Source organism: Sminthopsis crassicaudata, chromosome 2 (assembly GCF_048593235.1).
Source record: "Sminthopsis crassicaudata isolate SCR6 chromosome 2, ASM4859323v1, whole genome shotgun sequence".
Taxonomy (NCBI): Eukaryota; Metazoa; Chordata; class Mammalia; order Dasyuromorphia; family Dasyuridae; genus Sminthopsis; species Sminthopsis crassicaudata.
The window spans coordinates 231,035,102-231,051,243 of NC_133618.1; the positions used below are offsets into that span (position 1 = coordinate 231,035,102).

The window sequence follows — 16,142 nt, forward strand, 5'->3', positions numbered from 1 at the left end:
TCTGACTCCAACTGCTAGGTTCTTTTCACTCTGGGTCTATGTATTGATTGAGAATTTACTGTGGGACTGTACCTTTGCTATAGGGAAGAGAAAAGAGGCATGGCATAGGCTCCAACTTCAAAGAGTTATAGTTGGAGAAACAGGAAAATATGGTAGAAAGAATGTCAGTGTCATACAGGGAATCCTGGTTTTAGAGTGAGAAGACTTGAGTCTGACTCCCTCCTTTAACACTTAGCTGTATGACCTGGACATATTGAAGCTATTTTTTCCTCTGTATAATGGGGACAGTCTGACAATGGGAGCATTGTGAGTATAGTGTTTGATAAAGTTGAAAGCTCCATAAAAATGTGAACTTTTGCTATTTATAATTGTCAACATAATCATTTTAGCAGGACAGCATCATAAGTGCATCTTTATTTTCTCTTTAGAGACCCTCTATTGTCCAGGTAGGAAGTGCAGTGGTCACCATTCACAAGTTGATTGCTGTGGGAGTTTTGACCTACTTCATTTCTGAACCTGACCCTCCCTAGCTAGTCTTGGGGTGCCTTCTCTACTTCCAGGAGCTCCTAATGCATTGCATCTTGACTCAACAAAGTATTGAGATTATACATGTCACAGCTCATTATGCCACATATTGCTTTGTATTATTGACTCTCCTCCTATGTGAATACTCCCTTTGAGGGCAGGAATCTGACAGGTTAGTTTTATGATCCCAGGCAAATAATTTAACTCCATTGCCTTAGTATTCTTACCTGTAAAATGGGAATAATTATAGAATTTAGAGCTTGGAGATGAAAGAGCTCAAGCTACTTATTTTGCAGATATGGAAACTAAAGCACAGGGTAGGGAAGAAATTAATCCTGGATAACAGAAAATGGCAGAATCAGGATTAAACTCCATCCCATCTGACTGCCAAACTAGGGTCCTTTCTACCACTACCATTTTTATCATCATTTTTGTCATTATGACTTTACCTCTTTATATCTCCTAATAGACACCATATGATAAAATATGATAAAAACTAGATAACTACAAGATTTAAAACATTTACAAAGTACCTTCTTAATAAGAATCCTGGGCAGGACTCAATGATATTAGCATCCCCATTTTACAGAACAGAAGATGAAGTCCAGGGGGGAGAGGTGATTTGCCAAGATCACATATGTCTTTTGATACCCATTTCAATGCTTGGTTCCTTGACACCAAAAATGATTCCTACCCTAAATCCAAAGTTCAAGGTCTAAGCAACTAAAGGAAGGAAGAAGGTCTTTGATTCTGGAGTGGTGGGTTCAGAGCAGTAGGATCCTGAAGAAAGAGAACTGACTGCAGAATAAGAGGATCTGGGATCAAATGCTGCCTCTAATACTTCCTGTACAATCTTAGATAACTCACCCTCCTTGGATCTCTCTTTCCTTTTCTGTTAAATGAGGGAATAAGGATTATACATGATTTCTGAGTCCTCTTTGTGACCCCCTATGTGATAGATCAGCTTCCTGAGTTGTTAAAAACACAACCAACCTGAAAGAGTTATCACTGGGCTTAAGAGTGATTTGTGATTAACTGGGTAAAGGGCTAATGGGATAGAGCAATTGGTAGGGTGAAGGCAGAGGAATTTATGGCTCCCAAGGTTTTATAATCTTCTGCATGGATTTATTAAGCCTATTTCAATTCCAAATAGCCTCCCCCATGTAGTCAACTCTGTGATACATGACTTTAGGCCTAATTACACGTTGTTAGAAGTATTTCCTGGTAGTGACTGAGGTAGGGCATTTGCCAGGAAGAGTCACAGGCCAAAAAAAAAAAAAAAAAAAGTCTAGGAGCTGTCCAGAGGATGTTGGGTGAGGTACCTTAAGGTAATGGGAAGGCTTGGAGAGAGGCTCACTGCTTTGCCCAAGTTGGCTCACATCACCAGAGGCAGAATGGAATCAGAATTCAATTCTCCTGGCTTCTAGCAAAGTGCACCATCACTCTTTCCTAGAGTACCACCTACACCTCTTCTGGATAGGATTCTTGTCTCAGCAAAGAGGGGTATCAAAGACAAAGTGAAATAGCCTTCCCTGAACAGTAGGAACACAGACAGATTAGAGCGATCTCCTCTGAGCAGAATTAGCATACCTCCATCCAAGAACCCAAGAGGAAGCTTGTGTTCTTTTCCCAAACTTTGGATTTTAATAGATGGTTTCAAAAGATAAAAAAATCCAACAGCATGAAGACTTAATGTTGGCATCCAACTGGCTGGAGATCTGGGCAGGACAGGCAGAACTTCCCGGCACCTCTCAAACTGCCTTATTTTTAGGAAGCACCTTGGAGTCCTTTCCCTAGGACTCATGGCTCTTCAAGATTCTTGAAGGGTCATCCTGGGAGGAAGATGCCGCCCCATGAAGGCAGAGGAACCTGAAAATTTCAGAGCTGAGCTGTGGCTACCTCTGCTTGCAATCTTGGCTATTGCAAGGATTTGTTGTCTTTGAAGCAGGGGGTTCTGTCACTGACTCCCTGTGTGGTCTTGAACAAGCCACTTGTCGTGTCTGGGGCCCTTGCTCCTCTCTAAGAGGAAAGGGCTGGGCCTGATGATCCATCATCCCTAAGGTCTCTCCCAGCTCTGACATTCTGAGATCCTTTGAAAGGCTGTTCCTTAAAGAAGGGGGAGCCACTTTAGAATTATCTTTCTACTCATCTCTAGCTTTGGACTTACTTCTCTGTAGTTCTGACTAGTCAGTCCCTTCTTCCTGGGGGCTCAATTTCCTTGTATAAGGAGGTAATGAGGCCTAATGTTCTTAAGACTCTAAATCCTGCCACTCCCTACCTTGGGAGAAAGGCTAAAGTACCTTAGAAGCAATGCCCTAGTAACTTCTGAAAGATTTCCATCTCCAGTGGCCCAGGCAAGTTAGTTTCCCAAGCCTTGTGTCTGGCTTCCTTTTATTTTACTAACAAGGCCTTCCATAACCTATCTTGACTCAGTGGTTCCCTGAATATTTTCTTGTTACTCTTTAACTCTACCTGGGACCCAAACGAAAATTTTCCTCTATTAGTTTTTCTCACAAATATTGCTTTTGTAAAATGTATCCGTGCTACCTTTGCCATTTTCCCCCCATGCATTTTGGATGGTGTGTTCAATAGTTGAGGCAAGAATCCTGTACTGCCTTAAAGAGTCTTTAAACAGTTAACCCCACCTTCACTTCAATCCTCCCTAGACCCCCTTTCACTGAATTCTCCCCCACCACACAGACATAAACACACACATATATTTATATGCACATACATACACATATTTCCCACCAGAAAAAAAATTAAATTTACTTTCACTGGCACAGGGTGAAATAAGATTCTTCCAGTACTAAAATAGAAAATTCTAAATAATGCTGTCATTAAAAAAAAACAAAAAACAAAATTTTCAACTAAATGATTGGAAAATGGCATTCCCTGCCATCAAGAATGGTCTACATAACCATATGTAACTTTTTTTTTGGTCTGAATTCCACAGACTTATTATCTAGCCAAAGTGCATTAAGCTTGAAGAAGATCTAGGTTACTGGAGATGAGCCCACTATCTTCAAATTACTGAAGGGTTATTAAAGGGAAGAGAAGGAAAATTTGTTCCAAATGATGCCCAGAGTTTAGATCAATGAGTGGAAGCTACAGGGAGGCAAATTCCATCTCATTTTCAGGAAGAACTAACACTAATAGTTGACCCATGATAGAACAAAACAGTGCAATAGGTAGTAAGCTTCCCATCATTCAGTGTTTGAGCAGAATTTTCCTTAGTGGAAAAGCTAATAGTCCTGAATCGAGTAAGAGATTAAACCGGATGACCTAAGAAGTATCTTCTGACTACAACACTGTATGATTTATTTCCAGTTTTGCTTCTAATTTGTCGTACAACTCTGGGCAAACCACAGTTCCTTCATTTGTAAAATAAAGGGATTGAATTAGATGTATAAGATACCTTCTGACTCTTAATAATTTCTATTCTGAGATTCCTCCCACTCTGCCATTCTGTGATATTTGTTCTATTTATTCTATGTTCTAAGGTATCTTCCAAATCTAATGTTTTATGAGTTTATAAGAAAGAAGGGAAAACCGTTCATCTAGGACAAGTTAGAAAATATCCTTAGTATTTATTTTGAAGGTTAAAAAACTTTTTTTTTTTTTTTTTTTTTTTTTTTTTTTTTTTTTTTTTTTTTTTAGAAATACAAACTAGGGCTAAGAAATGTTCTTTCCCTACTGGTTGGCAATGATGACAGTGGGAAAGGTTTGGAAGGTTTGGTACTAGCCCATCAGTGTTTCTCAAACCCCCATTCTCCTCTCCCCTATACATTTTTTGAGGGAAGAAAGGAAAATGCCCTAATGACTGGAACATTGCAGAGACCTTGGGGTTTGGAATTATTTGAAATTATACAATTACAGCCGATCAAGGCAAATTACAGAATAATTTAGCAAACATGATTGGTTTTGCCATTACAATGTTGCCAACTTTCACACTGCCTCTCACTCCCTTGACTTTCAGAAGTACCTTTCTGAGAGGGCCACTAAGATCATACCAGGAAAGCGAGGAATGGTAGAAACCCTGATGTGCAACCCCGCTTGGGAAGTGCCAAAGAGTTTGCCATCCACCTCCTAAGAATCCTGAGATTAGGACGCCACAGGAGACGCAATGTCCTCTTCTCCTAGACCCACAATTGCCAGAAAGCCCATTGATCAGGTTTGAGGGGAATGGTGGCAGCTTGGATTCTACCTTATCTCCACTCCCGAGATGACTGCAGTTGTTATTGAATCTTCTTTCCCTACATATATAGAAAGATATTCACTTCCAAATTCAGAGACACATCAGACCATACCCAGGAATATTTGTCCAAATTTGGTCTTAGAGAGAACATAATCAAGGGGATTATAAACCAAGGCAATCATCTACCTTTCCTTGACGTTTCCTTTCCCAGTGTGGCCTTAGTGGAACTCTGGAAGCTTGGGGGAGGGAAAAAGTGTAAAGACTGGGGATAATGAGGGGTTAATCTTTACCAGGAACTTCTACCCAACCTGGGACTTTTCCATATGCAGCAAATTATTAAGTTTGTCAGAACTGGTGTTTGATACTCTCCCTCCTCTCTTTCCAAGCCTTGGATTTTAAGAGGTGGCTCTGGAAGATACAAAAAACCCAAATGCATGAAGATGTAATGTTGGCATTTATGGACCAACTGGTAGATAGAACTTCCCTCGAACTGCCTTATCTATAGAAAGCACTTTGGAGTCCATTCCCTAAAGAGCAGAAAGCAGCAGAACACATGGCTTTCAAAATTCCCGAAGTGTCGACCTGAAAGGAGGATGCCACTCCAAGAAGGCAGAGGGACCTGAAAATTTCAGAGCTGAGCTGTGGCTGCCTCTGCTTAAAATCCTGGCTACTGCAAGGATTTGTTGTCTTTGAAGCAGGGGGTTCTGTCACTGACTCCCTGTGTGGTCTTGAACAAGCCACTTGTCATGTCTGGGGCCCTTGCTCCTCTCTAAGAGGAAAGGGCTGGGCTTGATGATCCATCATCCCTAAGGTCTCTCCCAGCTCTGACATTCTGAGATCCTTTGAAAAGCTGTTCCTTAAAGAAGGGGGAGCCACTTTAGAAGTTACCTTTCTACTCAACTCTGGCTTTGGACTTACTTCTCTATAGTTCCCTAGTCAGCATCCTCTTCCTGGGGGCTTGATCCCCTAAATGTCCCTCCTATTACAGCACTTCCCCTCCCACCTCTGAGAGTGGAAGCCCCAGGAGACTTCTTAGGACAAGCCTGCTGATTTGCCATCCCAGAATTCTCTGAGAAGGGAATGAGTTGGCAGAAAAGAACTATGGATTTCAGCCTGGATTTGAGGCTAATTTAGTCCTAGGATGGGCCAGAATTCAAGAGGGAAACCAATTTTTGTTCTCTATGATGAGGGAAGAAATCACTGACTTTATTGCCCTGAGAACTCCTTTGAATTGAGAGTAACCCTTTCCCCCTCCCTGGCTGAAGAGCCCGCAGTATGAACAAATCAAATCTAAATTGACTTTGAAGGCTTTCCATCAATAGCCTCATCTTACCTAAAACCATGACTTACTGTATCTGAACACACTTGGGCTCACCACAAATGGGACTGATTCCCAGCTCTGGACCATTGTTCAGGCCCCCCCCCAACTGAAACATCTCCCCTATTGTCTCCACAAATCCCAGATCTTGTTGTCTGCGAAGCCCTGATGAGCTACCCCCCAATCCAGTGAATCTTTTCCTTCTCTTGGATTCCTACTACATCTTTATTGTCTTGAATTGTTCTCTACTTTTATGTCTTTGTTTCTTGTCTTCTCAGCTAGCCCCCCACTCCTTAAGGATGGGGCTGAGTCTTCTTCATCTATGCTCCACACAGTGCTTGGCACAGAGCTTGGTCCAGCAGATGCTTCATAAAGTTTGTCAAATGATTGAACTATCATAAATTCAGTCTCTGAGACTTTTTCAGCCTGGAGGGAAATTTTCTTTTGAATAAAAGTTCTTGGGGATGTCGGCACTGGGATGGCAGTGGGAGTAGGCAGAGAGAGTCCTGGCCTGGCCCATGCTCTCCCCAAAGGGCTCTGAGTCTCAGGGTGTTTAGTCTCCAGAGGGGAAGGTAGGGTGGATTCCTAACTGGTGGTTCTAGAAAGATCCCAAGAGGAAGAGCTGGCAGCTGATCGGGGGCAATCAGGAGAGGAGGAAACTGGTCAGGTGGGGAGAAAGTGTTGAGAAACAACTAGTCTCACCCAAAGGTGACTTCCTAAACTCCCTCAATGTCCCCCAAAATAGGAGGAGAAAGATTGCATGAAGGCACGCAAGTCGGCAGCTGGAGCCCTCAGTCTTGAGCCCTGGCTCCGCATTGTGCCTTTATAGTCCCAGGACCGATGTTGTCCTATTTCACCAAGAGTGCTAGGAGTTCGGAGGGGAGCTGGACCCTCTGGAGGCCGGGGAAGGACGGAGCCAGGCTGGGGAGGGGCAGTATCTGGCTGACCTCCCCCAACCCCTCCAGCCCCATGTTAGATGACCTCCTGCTTGGTGATGGTGGGCTGAGGGATGGCTGAGGGAGGCTTGACCACTGTGGCGATGGCTCCTGGCAGCAGCTTGTAGGGCTCAGGCCCCGAGCTGGCTGGTGGAGAAGGCTGGGGGGTCTCAGGAGTGGCTGGAAGGACAAGGAGACAAATACCGTCCAGTTAGTCAGAGTGCGGCCACTTTTGGGCCCTGAGAGACAAAGAAAGCCCCCACAGGCAGACGCCAGAGGCCGTGAGTTGTAAAACATGCTTGGGAGTCAGGAGGCCGGGACCCAGTCCCCCGCCCCTGATCCTGGGTCTCCGCTTCCACGCTATATGCTAAGGGTAAGGGACTGAGACGGTCTCCGTGGTTCTTTCTACTTCTAATATTCCATGTTCTATGGTCCAAAGACTTGCCAGCTCTAAAATCTGAGACTCTATCAGGACTCATGGAAGCTCCTGACTGGAATACTTTCCCTATATTCTAGGACATCCCCTCTTTACTCCCCAAATCACTGTCTGTTCTTTCAGCCTGAGCACGAGGGCCAGACTTCCCATCCCAACCAAAGCATATGTCAGCTATGGTCTGCATACGGCACATGGAGAAACCTGCCTTTGGGGGAAAAGCAGCGAGGTCTCAGCCACCATCTTGTGGCCCGGAATGCTAGGGAGGGTGTGCACCCTCCTTGTCCGAGAGGTCAGGAGCTGCCATCCTATTCCAGTCTTGGTTTTGAGAAATGGACCCCATGAGTGCGGACCACTTTTCTCCTTTCCCACAAATCCCAAATTTGCAGGGCCCTGCCTCTGACCCCCAACCCAGGACCAAGCTTCTCGAGACCCCCCTCCCCTCCCCCCCCTTCCCCCAAAGAGCCCCGGGCTGCCCACCTGTCCGCCACCCAGGACGGGGCCACTCACACATCTGTCCATTGCTGATCTGGGCAGGCATGGTATTGGCGACTATCACATTGGTGCCCATGTTTTCTGGCACCAAGTGAGGGTGCAAGGGGTGGTGAGTGTGGGGGGCTTCACTGGAAGACCCTGAGGATGGAAACGGTAAAATTAAGAAGAGCAGGTCACGAGATCTGGGTTACTGAGATGGAGCTTAATATCTGCCCTAATTGTCTTATAGTAGGACTCTAGAAATACAATGAGACCATTTCTAGCATAGCTAAAGAAGCTTCAAGAGTACTTCCATTCTCTGGCCTTCTTTTCCCTCAGTTAAATGAGAGATTTGAATGAAATAATCCCTAAGATTCCTTCCAAACATAATATTCCATGTTCTAAACTCCCCCCAGCTCTGACATCCTGTGTTCTAAGGGCCCTCCCAGCTCTGACATCCTGTGTTCTAAGGGCCCTCCCAGCTCTGACATCCTGTGTTCTAAGGGCCCTCCCAGCTCTGACATCCTGTGTTCTAAGGGCCCTCCCAGCTCTGACATCCTGTGTTCTAAGGGCCCTCCCAGCTCTGACATCCTGTGTTCTAAGGGCCCTCCCAGCTCTGACATCCTGTGTTCTAAGGGCCCTCCCAGCTCTGACATCCTGTGTTCTAAGGGCCCTCCCAGCTCTGACATCCTGTGTTCTAAACTCCCTCCCAGCTCTGACATCCTGTGTTCTAAGGGCCCTCCCAGCTCTGACATCCTGTGTTCTAAACTCCCTCCCAGCTCTGACATCCTGTGTTCTAAGGGCCCTCCCAGCTCTGACATCCTGTGTTCTAAGGGCCCTCCCAGCTCTGACATCCTGTGTTCTAAGGGCCCTCCCAGCTCTGACATCCTGTGTTCTAAGCTCCCTCCCAGCTCTGACATCCTGTGTTCTAAGGGCCCTCCCAGCTCTGACATCCTGTGTTCTAAACTCCCTCCCAGCTCTGACATCCTGTGTTCTAAGGGCCCTCCCAGCTCTGACATCCTGTGTTCTAAGGGCCCTCCCAGCTCTGACATCCTGTGTTCTAAGGGCCCTCCCAGCTCTGACATCCTGTGTTCTAAACTCCCTCCCAGCTCAGACTCCTGTGTTCTAAGATCTGAATTCTAGGTCCACGGGGCCTCCAATCCCACTCTGGAGTGGGGCCAGTGCCCCTTGCTGACGGCTCGCGTGGGGACCTCAAGAGCTAAGCCCGCCCCGCCCCAGGTGGTGGGTGAAGTCGGGAGACGACTGGCACAGACCCCCCAGCAGCATCTCCTGCAGCAAGTTGTCGATCTTGGTCACACCAAAGAGTTTGATGAACTGTATCTGCTCGATCATCTGCCAGGTGATGCTCTGCAGGGTGGGCAGCAGCAGCAGCAGCTCCCCAAAGCGACCCCGGGAGTCGTACTGCCGGTCATTGATGTAGTCCTCCAGGCTCACCTGCACCTGCGACCGCATCCGCTTGATTTTACCAGGGTCGCTCAGCCCCTTGGCATCTGTGTGGGCGAGGGAGGAAAGGCAGGAAAGGTTTGGGGAGGAAAGAAGCCCGCAGACAGGGGAAGTCCACTGAGAGCGGGCCGCAGGACAGAGGCTGCCCTGGAACGGGGCCGAGAAATCGCCCACTTTAACCCCCTCGGTTTCCAAAGGGGGAAACTGAGGCCGGTCCAACAGCCCTATGTGGCAGAGGCCCCTGGCGCTTTCCCTCGTGCTCCCACCATTTTACAGGTGAGGTGCTAGAGATCCAGGAAGAAGAGGGGCTTTCCCCAAGCTGTGCACGGAGGTGAAAGTGGGCCTTGGTCAGAGCCAGGTCAGGGACGCGCCCTTTCCTCTCCTACAGCGCGATCTCAGCCCGGCTCGGCCCTCCCGGCCGGGGCACCAGAGCGGCGTGTCTCGGTCTGCGCCCGCGGGTCCCTGGCCCTGCCCGGGCTGGCAGAAGCAGGAAGGGAGGAGCTCCCTCCCTCCGAGACGGGTCCCCAAGTACTGACCGTGCCGGGCACTGCACTGTGACACCGTGCGGGAAAGGGAGAGGGCGGCCCAAGCCTTAGTGATGGAGACAACATGGGAACCACAAGCTCGAGGCCCTGGGGATGCTGGGAGGCTCAAGAATTAGCATGCTAAGGCCCAGAGGCCGCTCTGAGCCTGCCGGCACTGTGGTTATCTTTGAAAAAGTGTAGCAGGGGGGCAGCTAGGGGGCGCAGTGGACAGAGCACCAGCCCTGATGTCAGGAGGACAAATCTGGTCTCAGACACTTAACACTTCCTATGTGTGTGACCCTGGGCAAGTCATTAACCCCAGCCTCGGGGGAAAAAGAGAGTACAGCACGCTGGAAAGACCTTTGGAGTCTGAGGACCTCAATTTTATCCCGTTTCCTCCGCTGTGAGAGTTAGCCCGGCCGGAGCCAGCCCCCGCCCAGTGGGGAGCCCATGAAGCAGTCATGTGACTGCCCCGTGGCCCGCGGGTGACCAGCCTGCGGCAGCGGCCTCTGGGGGCGGCTTCCCTGGGCCCACCCGCTGCTTCCCAGGGGGCGGTCCGGGGCTGAGCGGCGGGGAATGGGGCCGGGGCTGCGCTGAGGAGACGCCCGCCTGACTTCGCACCTGGGTCAAAGAAGATGATGGCCTTCAGACAGGCGTATTCGTTGTCATCGATCTGGAGCTCCTGGAAGGGCTGCACCAGCTCGTCCAGAATCCGGACTGCCACGCGGCTCATCTCCACCAGTTCCGGGCAGTGTCGCGGGACGATGTAATCATTGCCTGGACGCGCGGGGAGAGCCACAGGAGCCCGCTCAGTTCCGTGAGCATCGGGGCGGGAACGTGCTCACACACGTGCACACGGGGCACGGAACATGCACACACATCACTCGTGTCCCACGCACATTTGTGCGCATAACTAGGCCGATATACCCACGTGTGCACCCCACAATCACATCCACAGCGCACTGCACACAAGGTACATGCAGTACGTACACGTGTGAGTGCATGCATGAGTGTTACACACGTGCATTATCACACACGGATGCTTGTACATGGCAGGCACTGAAAATAACACGGCCCCATTCCGATAACAACGGCCGGTGCGCGCGCGCACACACACACACACACACACACACACACACACACACACAGTCTCTGCAGCTGCGAAATCATTTTCTCCACATGACCTTTCAGGATCCTCCCAGTAGCCCATGAGGCCGCAGGGCAGGAAGCACGTGGTCGGTCGTCCATCCATTAGAGTCTTTAGAAAGAACCTAAGAGATCAGTCACCTTGTCCAGTTACTTTGCAGATGCGGAAACTAGCAGTCAGAAAGGCAAGAGGAGCGACGGCAGCCTGGGAAATCGGACCTCCGACACCAAGCCCCGCCCTTTGCGCGCCAGAACAGACTCACTCACTTCCGTTTTGCAAAAGGAAGCTGAGGTGGACACTGAGTCCGGGGCTCTGTCAGACCACGCCCTAAAAAGTCACATCCAAAGGAAGCCTGGGATGTGACACGCCGGAGGAAGCAAGACTGCTGAGAGAGCGATTCTCCACTTTTCAGTCCTCAGCCACTCTTCCCCACTCAGGGAGAAAGGCACAGGCGCCCCCTTTCCCCGTGGCCCCAGGGTGGGAAGTGCCCTCCAGCTCAGTGGGTCAGGCAGGATGAAAAGCCAGAGCACTCACCTAACAGCAGCACGTCTTTGAACACCATGGACCGCTTGGTGGCCCCCAGCAGCAAGTGCTCCCCAGCATGAGCCCTGAGCAGGGCCACCTGCAAGTGGAGAGAAAGAAGGCTTAGCACCCCCGAACTCAAGGAACAAGGACAGACTCGGAGCTCGGAGCGACCCGGAGAGCTCTTATTGTTTTACAGACGAGGTAACTGGGGCCCAAAGAGACCGAGCAACCCGGCTGGCCGGGCCCTCCTCTGACGGACGGCTCCGGCAGCACTGTGGCTGCTCCTGTCGGAGATAAAGCCGAGCATGCTGGGAAGGCTGGCAAGCATGCCGGGCAGCTGGTAACCTGGTGCTCCCATCTGCAAGGCCGTACTGGAAATCAGGTTTACTGCACAGAGACCAAGTGATGTTCTCCCACCCGTCAGGCTGCTCTTTAGGACGGGGAGGCAGCGAACCGCAGCTTCCCACGAGACAATCCTAGGCCCGCCACCCCACTTCCTGCCCAGGTGGAAAGGAGAAGATCCCTGTCTGAAAACCGATTTCTTCCCTGCTCTCCTTCCTCCACTTCGGGAAGTCCCATATAGGGAAGCGTGTGCCCAAGGAGGCTGCCGAGGCACCACAATTAGGAAGCTGCTTCTCCCACAGCTGCTGACTGGTCCCGGGAGCGTTCCAGACTCCCACAGCTGCTCTCTGCCCGTAACACTGTATCCCTCCTGCAGGACTCTACTGTTTACAAAGCACTTTTCTATCTATTGTGTCACTGAATCATCCCAGCATCCCTACGGAGTTCAGTCGGGCAGGAATTAAAGTTACCATTTTATAGAAGAAGAAATTGAGTCTTGGCGAGATCATCCGCCCGACCACGATGGAACAGCAAATTAATGGTAAAGCTTGGGCTTGAACCCAGTCTTCTAACTCTGATTCCAAGAGACCAGAGACAAGTTCTCTGTGTCTGAGAATCAGAACGAGCCTTAGGACATAGAACACTGAGTGTTAGGTCCCGATGGGACGGACCTTGGAGATTTTTAGTCCAATTGTCTTTGTAGAGATGGAAAAACTAAGGGCCAGTGCACAAAAGAGATTTGATCAAAATCAGATACAGCGGTTCATGGAAGCTTGTGGTGGGTATCCAGGGCACCTCTCCTTTTTATCTGCCCAACCAGCAAGGTTCCCCTTCACCTGTTTCTCATACCAAGGGCAGCCCAATGTAGCTGTTTCCCAAGGCCATCTTGGCCCTTGGGGTGGCCACCATTTTGGCATGAGAAGGAAGCCATCCCTGGGGGCTGGGGGTTAATTATTCCCCTTGTTATCTGCCACCCATCACTGCCCCTGGAGAATGTTCTGAGCCCCTGCCCAGGAGTAGTTCCAAGGTTTAGGTGAGAAATGGAGGTTAACAATTGGTTGGTTGAGTAGTGTCTCTAAACCCACTGAGACCCCTGGGGAGGAACAGCAGTGATTAAACATTAATGCATGGACCCAGGCTGGCATGGGGGGTGGAGGGAGGAACAGCTCAAGCAGTTGGAGAAGAATGAGTTCCTCTCTGGGTAGGAGGGCAAAGAACTGGTGCCCTGCCAGAATCCCAGCTCAGTTCAATCTGTGAAGAATGAGTTCACAGGTGCCGAGAATCTTAATGTTCATCGAGTCTACCAGACCCTCACGCTCTATAGATGGGAAAACTGAGTCCTGGAAAAGAAGTCCCTTCCTTATGCCTTTCAGATAATAAATCAAACTGCAGTGCTTGGGCTGCAAACTCGTGCTCTTTCCACTATTTCCTGGAACTATTTGCTATATGGGAGGCAGGACAAAGTACCTCTTCACCTGGTCCAGCTCTAGAGTGGCTTAGCCTCACACGCTGTTATTATTTGTGGTAGCCAGGCCAAGGCTTCCCGTGTCCCCCAAACCAATCTGACACTGGAATTCTACCATTTTTCACTCCTTCAGAATGTCATGGCGAGATAATGCCAGTGACACCGGGAGGGAGAACAAGTAAGCGTTATCAGTTAGTGACACTTTCAGTGTTAACAAGAAATTTGCCAGTGCCTTTTAAAGTAGAGGGACATCTGAGTAGGAATGAGAGGGAAAGAGGTTCCTAGGCTCAAGTGGGAAACTGTTACACAGGCCTGAATAGCTAAGAGGAAGCACAAGCAGAATAGCGAGGTAATAGGGAGGTAAGGAGACCTGGATTCTTGACTGTGATTAATTTGATGTATGATCTTTGGCAAATCACTTCAACCTTAATTTCCCTTATATAAACTGAAGGAATTGAGACCAGATGGTTCCTAACATTTCTTCTTGCTGGTAATAAGCAACTGACTCAATGTATACAATACATACTTTAAATATATAATATTTCATATAATAATTATAATAATATATGTATTGTCAGCATTTTCTCTCTGACTTTCTCAAAGTCTAGACAATCAACAAAACAATAAATCAAGCCTTAATCAGTAATTTTTGCTGATTTCTAAGATAAATGCTCACACTGAAAATTTAACAATTAGCTCCAGCACACCCCTCCTTCTAGTTCTGACCCTTGATAGAGAAGGATCCTTATTAACTCTGACATTCTGTTTGAAGGTTTGACCTCATGTGATTCCAGGAGTCCCAAAGGCTCTAGCACTTACTCACTGCATAGTCTCAGTCATCTCATAGGGTTAGAGCTGAAAGAGACCTTAAGATCATTTAGTTCAACTTCTCATTTGATTGAGGACAAAACTGAGGTCATGAAAGGAAAAATTACTTGGCCAAAGCCACAAAGTACTAAGAGGCAGAGCTGCGATCATACCTAGGACCTCTGACACCAATGTAGTGCTCTTGCCATCATTATCCTGCTGCCTCATCACCATTACCAGGAGTAGGCTCCATGACATTTCTAGCAGGCAAACTCCACGTGGTCACCATGCATCCACAGAGTATGGCTGGGCTCCCCAAGCTCCTTGGGTGGCAGTGATACCTCCTCCAACCCAAAGATGTTCTGATGCACCCCATGCTACTTTCTGGGATACCTGAACACAGACAGTATCATTCTAAGGACTCTACCTGATCGTCCAGGGGCAGCTCACAGAAGGCAGGGATGTACTTGGCCCATTCCACCAGCACCAAAAGCTGTTCCTTCATGGACTCACATACATCAGCAATGTTAGCAATTTTCTTGGCCCGGATGTCCCCATTGATTCCTGAGATGGGAGATGTGATCTGCCAGGAAGGGAAAAGGTTTATATATAATGAGGAGAGGGAAATTATTACAGGCAGAAGAAATAGGTTCCTCATCACAGGCTTGGCAGTTGGATTTGAGTCTTATTTTCATAGAGTTTAGAGCAGAAAGGGACCTTAGAATAAGGGTATCTAATCCTTTTGTGTGTGTATCATGGACCCCTGGGCTGTCCAGAAAAGTCTATGGACCCCTTCCCAGAATTATATCTACATATCTATCTGTATGGTTGGGTTTTGTTTTTTTTTTTAGATTTCAACCAATTTTTATATGGGGGGTTTTATTTTCTTTTCTTTTAATATTTTTCTTTTTCTTATCTTTTAATAGTATTTTATTTTTATAATACATGCAAAGATAGTTTTCAACATTCACCTCTACAAAACCCTATGTTTCAAATTTTTCTCCCCAAGACAGAAAGGTCTTGATAGAGGTTAAACTTATGTAACCAGAATAATATTTTTAAATGAACAAAATAAAATACAAAGGATTATAAAGGAGATCAATTATATTGAAATATAGTTATCAAAATATTTAGCCCCTTCTTTGAAGGTTATTTAGTTCATCTGTATGGTTTTATAGATAAGGAATCCAAGACACAAAGAAGGGGAGTGATTCATCCAGCACCACACTGAAATTAATTGACAGAGCCAAGACCAAAAAGGAGAAATGTCTTGCCCAATGTCATAGAGATATTATCAATCCATCACAAGTATTGATGAAGATACTAGGTAGCAGAATCTCATCATAGAATGTCAAAGCTGGAAGAAGGCTACCAAGACCCCTTCACCAAACCTGTTTGTTTTTGTTTTTTTCCTGAGGCAATTAGGGTTAAGTGACTTGCCCAGGGTCCCACAGCCAGGACATGTTAAGTGTCTGAGATAAGTTTTGAACTCGGGTCCTCCTGACTTCAGGGCTGGTGCTCTATCCACTGCACCACCTAGCTGCTCCAAACCTGTTCATTTTTCAAGGAAGAAAAAGGCTGCTCAGAAAGAAATGACTTGTCGAGATCACTAAGATAACATGGAAGAACTGATTAAAGAACCCAGGTCCTCCCAATTTCAAGCCCATTGTTCATCCTTTCTATTAAGCTACATTAATTTGGGGTAAGAATTTTTCTAATGTGAAAAGATGTATTTATATACTACAAAAGGTATACTTCTATACTATAAGAAATATCACCATGCTGCAATAAGAAAATGAGAGGCAAGGCCAAACATGTGGTCCTTATCCCTATCCAGACAGTCCTGCCTCTTTCCCAAATGATTCTTCTGAATGATTATTGGAGGCAAATACAGAGTTCCAGAGTCAATGGGACTGATGCAGAAGCTATTACCCATTATTATAATGAGCCCTCCGAAGAGGGGAAGAAGAGGAAGAAGAGAAGTT

At 47.5% G+C, this 16,142-nt stretch overlaps 1 protein-coding gene across 3 annotated transcripts in view; it reads right to left on the reverse strand.

Moving 5' to 3' along the window:
- Positions 1 to 383: 383 nt before the first annotated feature.
- HNF4A (hepatocyte nuclear factor 4 alpha) overlaps positions 384 to 16,142 on the reverse strand; it is an 80,709-nt gene continuing 64,950 nt past the window's right edge. For 2 of the 3 annotated variants that reach the window (XM_074288530.1, XM_074288528.1), the window contains exons 5-10: positions 14,585 to 14,740; positions 11,553 to 11,640; positions 10,493 to 10,648; positions 9,158 to 9,394; positions 7,890 to 8,042; positions 384 to 7,156 (exon numbers count right to left, since the gene is read on the reverse strand). In XM_074288530.1, the coding sequence (XP_074144631.1) occupies positions 7,014 to 7,156; positions 7,890 to 8,042; positions 9,158 to 9,394; positions 10,493 to 10,648; positions 11,553 to 11,640; positions 14,585 to 14,740 (933 nt within the window). In that variant the 3' untranslated portion in view covers positions 384 to 7,013. The remainder of the gene's footprint in view (positions 7,157 to 7,889; positions 8,043 to 9,157; positions 9,395 to 10,492; positions 10,649 to 11,552; positions 11,641 to 14,584; positions 14,741 to 16,142) is intronic. The other variant, XM_074288529.1, reaches the window with a different exon arrangement.